Source organism: Scyliorhinus canicula, chromosome 10, assembly GCF_902713615.1.
Source record: "Scyliorhinus canicula chromosome 10, sScyCan1.1, whole genome shotgun sequence".
In the NCBI taxonomy this organism is placed as follows: Eukaryota; Metazoa; Chordata; class Chondrichthyes; order Carcharhiniformes; family Scyliorhinidae; genus Scyliorhinus; species Scyliorhinus canicula.
The window spans coordinates 25,454,265-25,467,262 of record NC_052155.1 but is presented as its reverse complement, the minus strand read 5'-3'; the positions used below and the strand labels follow the sequence as shown (position 1 = coordinate 25,467,262).

At 45.7% G+C, this 12,998-nt stretch overlaps 1 protein-coding gene across 2 annotated transcripts in view; it reads left to right on the top strand.

Annotated features, from left to right (window-relative positions):
• Positions 1-1,126: 1,126 nt before the first annotated feature.
• Positions 1,127-12,998, top strand: part of arhgap28 (Rho GTPase activating protein 28) — a 221,860-nt gene continuing 209,988 nt past the window's right edge. The window contains exons 1-2 of one of the 2 annotated variants that reach the window (XM_038808723.1): positions 1,127-1,325; positions 1,886-1,948. In XM_038808723.1, coding sequence (XP_038664651.1) covers positions 1,171-1,325; positions 1,886-1,948 — 218 coding nt within the window. In that variant the 5' untranslated portion in view covers positions 1,127-1,170. Of the gene's footprint in view, positions 1,326-1,875; positions 1,949-12,998 lie in introns of those variants that run through there. The other variant, XM_038808724.1, reaches the window with a different exon arrangement.

Genomic DNA, 12,998 nt, shown 5'->3' with positions numbered 1-12,998 from the left:
GCTGCATGGTTCTCGGCAAAGGTGGTTTGGGGAACACCAGAGGCAACGGTACGGAAGTGGGAAGAGAAGCCATTGCAGGGACACTCTGGCCATGTGGTAAAGATAGATGGAAACCAGTGGGTGCTTGATGATGGTGTAGGGCTGTGGCTATGTTGCTTCTATATTCTATGCGAGGCAGGACATATTATCAGGTGACTTGTATCCTCCTGAAATGGTGCCTTGCTCCATCCTGTTCTCCATGATGATGGGATTCAAGGACATGTCGACAGGGAATGGTATATTCACTCCTCACTCCAGGTACGGTGTTGAATGAACATCAATGTAAGCAGAAAGGCAACACAGAAAATATCAATACAAAAAGTAGAGAAAGAGATTCCCAGTGACCACTTTGTATTTCTCAGGCCCAGAAATGCCTGGCTTCTGTCTGCTGCCTATGTCAGCCAATGCAGGCTTTATTATTCTCAGTTAAGTCACCTTGAGGGCTGTGTGTGTGTGTGCGTGTGTATGTAAAGGTAGACAACCTGGTGTGACACTGCCATCAGCCCTCATTGTGACATATCCAAAGTCTTTCAGGAGAGCAGGAGAGCAGCATCCCCCCCAAACCCCCAAAAAAGGTTTTATTTGACTTGCTATGAAATCAAACATTGGTTACAACGCATTCGGGGAATTAAATGACCAGCACTTTAGCAACATGTGACATCTTATGTGTGACAGGGTTAATTAGCCAACCTCCCCTCCTCTCCTGCCAAACGCTTGTCCAAGCCTTTCTGTCCATAAATCCCAAAATGATCAAGTGGCAGAGACACAAGACTGTGCCTGGCACTAAAACGGGCCTTCATGCTAACTGGCTGAGATTCTGCTTAAACCAAGATTTTCCAAATAACTTAGCGTCAAGTGATGATTGGAACAGCATGAGAGTAATTATAATGGATTGGTAGTTAAAATTCTACAAGACAGTGTTCACCCAGTGTTTAACACAGCATTTTTTTTAATGTGAAGCTTAACTAGCCACGGTTCCCCTTTGAAGTTGGAGCATTACTACTTTGTTGGCGATAACCATTATTATCTGCACTCCTGGAGGAGTGGGATACATTTGCATTAATGGCTGTGTTATCCCAGCTCAGTTGAGAATATCAGATATTCCCCTGGGCAGTAACCTTGACTGAGTGAATGTCCTGTAGCTCTCGGGAAGGTTTACCTCGCCTGTTCAAACAGCTATGCAACCACTTCCTGAATTTTTCATGGAGACACTTTGATAGCGCATTATTTTTCTTGGCCCGGGCTGCCAGGTTTCATTTTACAACAGGAACACATTTGACAGGGATGTGAGTGACGGCGATGTTTTTCCCCTTTTTTTAAAAAACAAAACATTTAGTTTCAAGCATCTACCGAGAGGCGAGTCCCAGCTGAGGGAGAGGGCTCACAAGAAACACAGCTCGCGTGGAAAGATAAGATGTAAAGTATTTCAAACATTCGCTGTTCTCTCCGCCCTGCCTCCCCAATGAGTTTGGAGTGCCTAACTGGAGCCCTTGCTTTGCTCTGTCTGTCTGTGGTAGCCACAAGCATTGGAGTAGGTACGTCCTCTCAAATGCTGGCTACTTGTGGCTGGGGAGGCGTTGTTAAATATGCAAATCCTGTTTCATTGGCTGCCTTTGCCGATCACCCTAGTTGCTGTAGACAGCAGTAGAGAGAGAGAGAGATAGAAAGGCAGAGCTGTTGCCTTTAAGAATGCTTTTCAGACTGAATCGCTTATAAGTACTTGTGGTTGAATACTTCCAGTGCTAGATGTCACTTAGAATACAAGGAAGCATGTGCTTGTGAGAATGGAGCTGAATGATACAGGCAGTGTGGTTTTGACAGCTTACCATTCTTACTCTCCCTCAAGAATTCCAATAATGGATCAAAACTGTGTAACAGAACTTCCTTCAAGTCTTCTCCCCACACACAGGTAAGCATTCAAATTATGCCCTGTGTAAGTAGAGATTGATGCATTATGTATAAGCTCATATTCTCTGCCATTAGAACCTTTGTTCTGATTACAATCCAAACATGTACTACCTGCGTTTAAATTACCTGGTATGTAACAGTAGCAGTTTTATTCTGGGCTGGATCAGGCTGGACTGTATGAGGAGTCAAAATTATCTGTGTGAAGTACTGAACAATTGAGACATTTAGTGCCATGTTGTAAGCACAGAAGGTTTACTAAACTAAAGGTAAACATCCAATAATTCCCTTTTTGGTAAACAAAATCCTTCATGAGCATAGTTGTACAGCAAAGTGTTCTTGTGTTCCATAATCTGCTTTGTAATAGTGACTTGTGTCGAAAGGATCAGAATTGCTCCATTATCAACCATTCCTTAGTATTCCCGCCCCCCGCCCCCCGTCTCTCTCTTGCATTCCCTTTTTTCACTTCCATCTGACTCCTGCTTATCCCTGTCATCGAACTCCCTCATTCCCCTCTTTTCTCTTCTTTCTCTACCCCCGCCCCCTTCCTTTTCTCCATCCCATTTCTCTCTCTTTCCTGCTCCTTTTTGTTTTCTTACTTTCTTTCCATCATTTATGGATTCCAAATTCTGCTCACATTGGAATACCCATACTGAGTACAAAAAGCAGCTCATACATGCTGCACTTAATCACCCGGATATTTGTAATATAAATCTTGTGCTTCTTTTCTCTTGACTTCTTAAACTTTAATCATCCAGGGATTAATCTTTCGGGGATTAATACCTCTATTAAAATCAACGATTACGTTTGTTTTTAATTTTTGCATGCACCTGCAGTTGGAAGTTGGTGTTTGATCTCAATAGATTCTAATCATTCAGCAACACGGTGGCATGGCTGCCTCACAGCGTCGGGGAACGGGTTCAATTCCAGCATTGGGTGACTCTGGCCATGTCTGCGTGGGCTTCCTCCAGGCGCTCCGGTTTCCTCCCACAGTCCAAAGGTGTACAGGTTAGGTGGATTGGCCATGCTAAATTTCCCTTCGTGTCCAAAAGGTTAGAGGGATATGGTGGAGGCATGGGCCAAGGTAGTAATCCTCTTTTGGAGGGTCGGTGCACATCCGATGGGCCAAATGGCCTGCATCTGCAATGTAGGGATTCTATGGAATACTTTTCAGAAAGGTAGAAAATAAATCAGTTTTGGAAATGATGTGTGAAAGAAAGATAGCGACGTTACTAAAATTGATTTTTTTTTAGTGCAAACCATCTAAAAAACCAGGCCTGTCAAAAATTTTCATGCGGGGGCTTATCACTAAGTCCCCACTATGGTGGTCATGAAGCCACACTGGACATTTCCGGCTTGAAAGAAACTGCCTGTTCTATTCGTGAAAGGAAGAAAATAGATATCCAGGGCCCACACCTGCACATGGGCTACAATAAGGAGACTAAAGCCTGATTGAGGCCTCCACTGCCTGATTGAGGCCTCCACTCCAAGATTCACCTGCTTGACTGACACCAGCTTAAGTTTTTTTAAAAAATGTGCTTGCATGTGGAGCTGGGTGGGGGCTAATGGGGGTGAAGAAATAGAGCTTCTCCTTGGTGCACTGTGAAGGATGCAGGTTGCTGCTGCCTCACTGTGCTCCCCAATCACTGCCTCATGTTTGGCTAGCCGCTCTGCCATCTCCCATGCCCACCAAGTTCCTTCCACCAATCCCCTGACCTCTGACATTTGGTCCTCTCCTTCCTGGCCTCCATTTTTACTTTTGAAGGAGGAAGAAATCTGATTTGCATGACCTTCTTTCTGTATGTGTTCTACAAACCCCATTATCGCTAGTGACAAATGTATCCTGACAGCACCTCGTGTTCATTGACTGAATAACATAAGTATCAGACCTCAGTGACCCTTTTAACCCTGGCTAGTTTTTAACCTTTGCCAGCTGCCACATAATATGTGGTTCCATTAGTGACGGAAGGAGTTGATACTGCTATTGAATAGGAATAATGCTGGAAATTTCATTAACGGTCCACGTGATCACGGCACATCTGCTGTGAACCCATCTATTAACAGCAACTCTCTTTGCCACTGTTTTCTGTCCTTCTCCGGAATTCCCTGATTTATATGGATGTGTAGTTCTACAGCATACATTTATATAGCCCCTTTCTGCATCGTAAACTGCCCCACAGATACTGGTTGTCTATTGCACCTTTCGCCAAATGTTCATTCCTTAAGTGGAAGTCTATGCTGCGAGTATCAGCAGCCATTCCAACGCGGATGGCTCTGCAGCTCATCCAGATTCTGTCTGAACCCAATAACTACACAGACACGTTTTCGTCAGGCTTGCTGAAAAGGGGCCTTGAAGTACCCTGCAGTTCTTTCTGGCCTGACCCAGGAGAGCTGAGGCCAGTAACACTCTTTGCCAAACAGCTACTTTCAGCACAGGCCATGGATTTGCCATGGGATCTTTGTGGTTTGCCTTGCCCAATACCATACAAAGTAATTACTGCTGGTCTAAGTCAGGGAAATGCAGAGGCCTTGAGGCACAGTTTGGGGGAGTAGAATTACAGAGCTGGTCGATGAACCAGTTAATAATTAAGAAAGAAGAAGAGGGTGAAAAGAGTAAAATTGGACACATAATCTGGGACAGTATTGATAGAAAGACGTATATAAAGTACCTTTGGTGAAGGGGAAACAGAGGAACGTAAACTAGATACTATAATTACGTCTTTAATTTCTTCCACATCTTTCAAATTCTTTTCTTTTAGTATTTATTTTGTCACTGGATGTTGCTGGCTAGGTCCAGCATTTATTGCCATGCCTAATTGCCCTTGAGGAGGTGGTGGGAAGCTGCCTTCTTGAATTGCTGCAGTCCGTGGTGCACCCTTCCCACTGTTACGGAGGCAGTTCCAGGATTTTACCCCAGCGACCGAGGGAATGGCGATATATTTCACCGTCAGGATAGTGAGTGACTCGGAGGGAAAGTTCCAAGTGGCGGTGTCTGCTACCCATGGGTGACAGAGGTCATGGGTGTGGAAGGTCCAAGAGAAAAAAGAAACCGAGAGAAAACTACTCTTCTCTCCAATTCGATGTTGCTCCCTTGCACGTTTTTAAGTACTATGACTTAAAACACCAAGGGTGGAATTTTCCAGACCTGCCGCTGTGGGGCCGGGCTGTAAAATGCTGTGAGCCATTCAAAGGTCCATTGACTTGAGCAGGACCGGAAAAATCCCACCAGTGAGAGAGGTTGTAAAGTTCTGCCCCAAGAATTGTTTTCACAAATATTGGGACTCATTTAATTGAATATTCAACGTTGCCATCTTCTTTTTCAAGGCTGCATTTGTTACCCATCAACAATGACATGACTGCCCAATTTGACCACATTCCTAGACGTCTCATTACCAGAGTTATTATGAGCACATGTGCCCCCCCCCCCAAAGAAAAACCACACAACCTCGATCCACAATGTGATCCCATCAATGTGTGTTTATTTAGTGACCAGGAGAAAAGCCATTCCTCTTCTCTTGTTCGGTAGTCCCTCAGAGAGGAGGATAACTTGCTTTCACACTGAAAATTAGTTTTCAGTTGACTGGGGAGTCCGATGACCTGCAGACCCTGTCACAGGTGGGGCAGATGGTGGTTGGAGGAGCGGATGGCTGGGGTGGCCAGTTTTCCAACGTTCCTTTCGCTGTCGACACTTGGCTTCAGTTTTCCCTTGGCGATGGAACACCGTGTTCAGCTCCTTCTGGATGCTTTTTCCCCATTTCAGGCAGTCTTGGGCCAGGGATTCCCTGGTGTCATTGGGGATGTTGCACCTTTTCAAGGAGGTTTTCAGGGGGTCCTTGAAGTGCTTCCTCTGCCCTCCTGGAGCTCACTTGCCGTGGCAAAGCCGAGTGCCTGTATGAGGAGTCTCTTTGGCAGGCATGAGGACGATTTGGACTGTCCAGCTGATTGAGTGTAGTCACTGATTTTGGTGTGCTTATCCTGCCAATGGAATATGGAAAGTGGTCCACATTGTCCAAGGCCTCGTTTATTTTGATAACCAGGGTGGAGAAACAGTGCTGCGTGGTGGGGAACAGGTTGATACACTAGACATCCGTCAGATAAAGATACTGTAAGGCCCATATTCCCGTCTGCCTCAGTGAAGGTTTTGACAGTGACTTGGAGCATGGCCTCCCGAGTGTGTGCAGACACAAACATTGCTGGCATGCTGTGACTCAATGACCAGAGGATGAGACCACTTTGGTTCTGGCCTGCAGAGGTGGAACTGTATCCGGTTTGTTCTATAGTTCAGAGAATTCCTCCTCGAGCTTTCTTGCTGCAACATTCCATCTAACCATCTGCAGGCTCCCTGCCGGAGTGGAGAAACCACACACCAAAGGGAATATGTTCGACCTGCGGCAAGTGGTTGAAGTAATTGGTATGGATGCATTTAAAAGGAGACCAGAGAAGCATGAGAGGGAGAATGTAATGGAGGGTTACATTGATAAATTTAGATGACGAGAGACGGAAAGAGGCTCAAGTGGTCCATGGACTTGTTGGACCTCAGCCTGTTTCTATGCCCTTTATCCTATGCAATCCAATTTGGGTCTGTGACATTATTCAAGGTGGAGCATGTGAATTATTTTCCAATATTTGGTATCCGTTTGGGTCTATGCCCAGTTGAGTGCGTGGGGGTGGGGGGTGGGGGGGGGTCATTCCAGGTGATGGACAGTACCAGCCCCCTGCTTGTGAGAGGTGTCTAACTTTGCCCTCCCGCGCTCCCACTCTGTTCTACATATCAGTGATGCGCAGTGTGACCCCCTTGAATAATGTCAACCATTGGAAGTTTCAAAGTTTCACCTCTGTGTGGACCAGCCCCTTCCTGTTATGAACTAGTGTGTCTTATAAGTGCTATAGGGTTGTTGAAACGTAGACGTGTTGAGGATATATGCAGAAACATCTAAGTGAATGTGTCATTCCACTTGATCTTGTTCAAAGAATGTTTGCAGTGAAACCACAAGAGTTTCATTATTTGTAAACTGCAACTTCTCACCTGGACTGCCCATAGATGTTCAGCATTCAAAGACCAGTTAGGTCGTCTTGAATACATCGGATGGGACAGCAGCAAATGTGGAACAGATGGAGATGAACGTTCTTTTAAAAAAAAATTTAGAGTACCCAATTAATTTTTTCCAATTAAGGGGCAATTTAGCGTGGCCAATCCGCCTACCCTGCACATCTTTGGGTTGTGGGGGCGAAACCCACGCAGACACGGGGAGAATGTGCAAACTCCACACGGACAGTGACCCAGAGCCGGGATCGAACCTGGGACCTCGGCGCCGTGAGGCAGCAGGGCTAACCCACTGCGTCACTGTGCTGCCCTCACAGACGGAGATAAAATGGTTTTGTGGTGTGCACACCTGGACCTTCTTCCTGTAAAGGAACTGTTGAGGGATAACTTTCTTCAGATTTTTAATTTTTTTTTAATTTTATGTCTCTTGGTTCTGAGGACAACATGAATTCAAGTGGCCACCACCCCCTGGGCATCTGTCTCCACTGCTCTCCTGCCCTGTGGGGAAGTTGTCTCATGGTATTGCTCCATTGCACCCACGTCATGCGGCACTGTCACCAGTTAGGTGGCTGCCCTGGCTCCGTAGTGACGCTCTTGGCCTCTGAGCCAGAAGGATGTGGTGTCAGAATCCCTCTTTAGCCACCTGAGGACAAAACTGAGGCTGATACTCCGGTGCGGTACCGAGGATGAGATGTTAAGAGTGAGGCCGCAGCTTCCCCTTCAGGTGGGATGTAAAATATGCCCTGACACTACTCAAACTGGAGCGTCCTGCTCCATTTATCTCCCAGTTAAAACACAGAACTGATGACCTGGTCATTATCTCATTGCTGCGTGTGGGATCTTGCTGTGTGCAAATTGGCTACCGTGTTCCTGACCTGACATTACAATTCAAAAGTACTGCATTGGCTTAAAGCACTTTGGGACATCCTACGGTTGTGAAAGGCTGTTATATAAATGCAAGTCTTTTTATCTTTAAATCCTGGAAGGTCAACTTAGTTTGTTTCTAAAATTCCTTTGAACACAACCTGAACTGCACCCCTTTCAATTGCAATAGAATTCCAGAGCTCTGACCATCCACAGGTGAATGGCTACAGGCAATGCACTGAGCAAATGAGACCACCCAGCAATGTGCTAAGTAACCTCAGAGAACAGCTACATGTAATAAATCAGCTGGATGACCTGCCGTGCACTATTCCATCCTCCAGTACGTCTGTCTCTACCAGAATGCCGATCTCGCAGATGAAAGCTGATTCGGAAAACCACCTCCAGGGGTTCACCCAGATCAGATAATGACTATGCTCAAGTGTTTTCGATGTGTTGGGGCCTGTCGGGCAATTTGGGGCAAAAAGAACTGGGGAAACACCCGTTCTACTTCCCAACGCAAGTGGATTGTATGCTGGGGATACCACAGCTGTCTAAAAGCATACGTAGCTTCTGTGTGACACCACATGATTTTTTTTAGAAGTGAAACCAACTGTTTGCAGAATTTTCCATCGTAAGGCGTTTACTTTCGGTGGGAGTTGTAGCTCATTAACCTTTATTTCCCAAGGAACATTTATTGAATCTATTGCTGTTGTTGATATGGGCTCTTGGATTAGATGGGGTTGAAGGGGTCAGGAGAATGGACAGGGGATGAGTACATGTGATGAAGTACTCTGGTCACTCAATGCAGCGTGTACATAGTGTGTATGGCAGGTCAAATAAGCAGAGTCCTAACTAACATAATAGTTTGGCTGACCTCTGCCGGGGGCAGTGTCAATCTGTGCCTCGCAGGGGCTATACTTAAGGGCAGCACGGTAGCATTGTGGATAGCACAATTGCTTCACAGCTCCAGGGTCCCAGGTTTGATTCCGGCTTGGGTCACTGTTTGTGCGGAGTCTGCACATCCTCCCCGTGTGTGCGTGGGTTTCCTCCGGGTGCTCCGGTTTCCTCCCACAGTCCAAAGATGTGCAGGTTGGGTGGATTGGCCATGATAAATTGCCCTTAGTGTCCAAAATTGCCCTTAGTGTTGGGTGGGGTTACTGGGTTATGGGGATAGGGTGGAGGTGTTGATCTTGGGTAGGGTGCTCTTTCCAAGAGCCGGTGCAGACTCGATGGGCCGAATGGCCTCCTTCTGCACTGTAAATTCTATGAAATTTACCTTGGCTCCCCCACCGGGTTTCCCTTGACTGATTCCCATTCATATTTAGCTATTGTAACCTTGCCGACGTGACATCGGGCCAATGAAGTGTGAACATTCAGTGAGGTTCATGTGGCTGGGAAGCCCTTCAATTATATTAATAATAATTAATTAATAATCGCTTATTGTCACAAATAGGCTTCACTGAAGTTACTGTGAAAAGCCCCTAGTCACCACATTCCGGCGCCTGTTCAGGGAGGCCGGTACAGGAATTGAACCCGCACTGCTGGCATTGTTCTGCATTACAAGCCAGCTGTTTAGCCCACTGTATTAAACCAATCTCTCTAATGTAATAATGTAATTCCAATGTAATAAAATATATGGAAAACAGTTTCCTGCCCTTTGTGGTCAGGAATCCTGTTATATCATTGGCGAAGGGTGGGGGTAATTGGGAAACTAATCTTGCTGGCATTTTACGCCTCTGTTGGGGGTTATGCTCCTGGAGGACACAAGCTCAAAATCCCCCCCCCCCCCACCCCCTCCAACAGCCGGGATTTTCCAGGCTTTCCCACTGGCAGGATATTCCTGTCCTCCCACAACGGGTTCTCCGGTGGCGTGGCCAGCGAGTAAAGCAAATGGCCACTGAATTTGGTGGGACCGAATGGCTAGCCACCTCCTCTGGTGAAAAAGCCCAATGTTTCGCATCTCTGTGACTCTTCCTCAGAATCTCTGCAGTAGTCACAGGGACTCGAAGCGTTAACTCTGCTTCTCTCTCCACAGATGCTGCCAGACCTGCTGCGTTTTCCCAGAATATTCCGATTTTTATTGCTGATTTCCAGCTTCCACAGTATTTTGCTTTTATTACGTTGAATGAATGGTGTTGGGCGAGGGGTAAATGTTGACCAGAACATAAGGAGAAGCTTGTGTGCCCTTTTCTCAATGCAATTGGATTGTTCCCACCAGCTGAAACACGCGGCAGAGTTTCTTCAGTTTTCCAGCCACGTGTTTCTTGGCGACGCGCCGTTCGCTGGTGGCGGGATTCTGTTTTCCCGCCGCTTGTCAATGGGATTTACCATTGTAATCACCCCACGCCGCCGGGAAACTCACGGACGGGGGTGTGCTGCCGACGGGGGGAGTGAAGCAGCCGGAGAAATTCGGCCAGGAACGGGGAAAGAGAAACGTGGTTTCACTTCTCGCCTCAAGTGAAGAAAGAATTTGCATTTATTGAAAGGCTTTCAGGCTGTCCCAAAGGAGTTCACCACCAAAGAAAAGCTTTTCAAGGGAAGTGTGATGTAAGGAAACACTCAGCCAATTTATACATAGCAAGATCCCAAGGATGGCAAATGGATAAAAGGCTATAATCTGTTTTTGTAACACTGGTTGTGGGAGATATAATGACCAGGGCACTAGGAGCAGTTTATTTGAATAGTGTATTGGAGAACTTTACATTGGTCCAAGAGGACCAGGCAGGAGGTTGATTTGACATCCCCTCCCAAAGTCAGGACCTCTGACAGAGCAGCATCCCTTCAGTACTGCTATGGAGTATCAACCTGGATTATGTCTCTGGATAGGGATTGAACCCATATATTGTGATTTGGAGATGTGAGTGCTGCCTGTGGGCTCAGGTTGACATACATTGAAGCACTGTATTGATGCAGTAACCTAGACGATGAGCTCCCCTTCTTGTGTGAAGCATCGAAGGGTACATTCTCAGGATACTGTGCAATGGCTATGGCCTAATTGCTATCCATCTGTGATCAGTTGACTTGAGCAAAGGCCAAGCATCATACCTGCAAGCTTCCTGTGGCTCATGATTTCACACCACTGGACAATGCGTATTCCAACTAAGGTATTAGGGCAGGTATTTCAAGACCGCTTAAAAAAAAAACACTGCCCCAGAAATAGGGTTGCCAAAAGAGACCAGTGGCACAGTTTAGCAGTCACTGGTCATCCATTTGTTATTGGCAAGCTGTGGACACAACTCCCAGTCTCAGAAGTAGCTCACTGTTGTGGGGAAAAGTAACGTTGTGAAGCTGGGGATGGGCAGGAGTGATTATCAGTCTTTTATGTGGAGTTTGTGACTTTTTTCACTTTGGCCTTTTAGTGGCAGCATCCAGCAGTCCCTCTCAAGCGAGAGGGTTTAGCTGCGGCCTACCTGAGGCGCACACAATGCATGCTACAGTCAGTTGCTAACCAGTTTCACAAAGTTGTGAATTGTGTTAGGCCCTCAAAATGTACAAGCAATGGGTTTAACATTGAACGAATGCAGGGTCCCCTGCCCAAATACCTTACCTGACACTTTCAGCCCATCTAGTCCATGCCAGTGTTTATGCTCCACTCCTCCAGTCTTTCCTCATCTAAATCTACCATCATTACCCTCTATTCCTTTCTCCTTCATTTGCTTGTCCAGTTTCCCTTTTAAAGGCATCCATACTATTCGCATCAACCACTCCATTTCTTATAGTGAGCTCCACTTTTTTGACGCCCTTTGGGTGATTAAGTTCCTTCTGAATTCCCTTTTTTTTTGGTGACTATCCTATATTGATAGCTCTAGTTTGCTCTTCATTACCAAGATCATACATTCCCTCTGTATCCACTGCATCAAAACCTTTCATAATTAAATATGGCATGAGATGCACATGAGGGGTCATCGCAGCTCTCAACTATCTTGGTGAGGTACACAACACTCTGGACTGCAGCTGATCTGTAATGCAACAATGGAAAAGTATTTGTAAGGATGTTATTTGCCTTAAACTATAGACCAGTGAGCCTAACATCGGTGGTCTGGAAGTTGCTAGAGTCCATTATCAAGGATTTCATAGCTCAGCATTTGGAAAACAGTGTTACAATCAGACAAAGTGAGCATGGAATTATGAAAGGAATATCATGCTTGACAAATCTACTAGAATTCTTTTGAAGATGTAGCTAGTAGAGTTGACCAGGGCAAACCGGTGGATGTAGTTTATTTAGACTTTCAGAAGGCTTTCGACAAGGTCTCACATAGCAGATTACTATGTAAAGTTAAAGCATACGGGATTGTGGGTAGTGTCTTGAGATGGATAGAAAGCTGGTTAGCAGACAGGAAGCAAAACGATTGGAATAAATTTAGTCTTTTTCCAATTGGCAGACAGTGACTAGTGGGATACCACAGGGATCTGTGCTAGGACCTCAACTGTTCACATTATACATTAATGATTTGGATGAAGGAACTAAATAATCATCTTAATAATCTAAATGTATTATCTCCAGATATGTAGATGATACAAAGTTGGGTGGGAGGCTGAGCTGTGAGGAGGATGCAGAGGTGCTTCAATGGAATTTGGACAGGCTGAGTGAGTGGGCATATGCTGGGCAGATGTAGTACAATTTGGATAAATGTGACGTTATCCGCTTCAGTAGCAACAATAGGAATGCAGATTATTATTTGAATGGGTTTAAATTGAGAGGTGAATACTCAGTGAGACCTTGCTATCCTTCTGCATCAGTTGCTGAAAGTAAGCGGCAGGTACAACAGGCAGTAAAGAAGACAAATGGTATGTTGGCCTTCATAGTGAGAGGATTTGAGTACAGGAGCAGGGATCTTTGACTGCAATTGTATAGAGCATTGTTGAGACCACACATGGATATTGTGTGCCTTTTGGCGTCCTTATCCGAGAGAGGATTTTCTTGCTATGGAGGAAGTGCAGTGAAGGTTTAACAGGCTGATTCCTGGGGTGGCGGGATTGTCATATATGAGGGGAGACTAAATCGGTTAGGATTATATCCATTGGAGTTCAGAAGAGTGAAAGGGGATCTTATAGAAACTTCCAAAATTCTGACAGCGTTAGTCGGGGTAGATTCAGAAAGAATGTTCCTGATGGTGGGGGAGTTCAGAACTAGGGGTCATAGTTT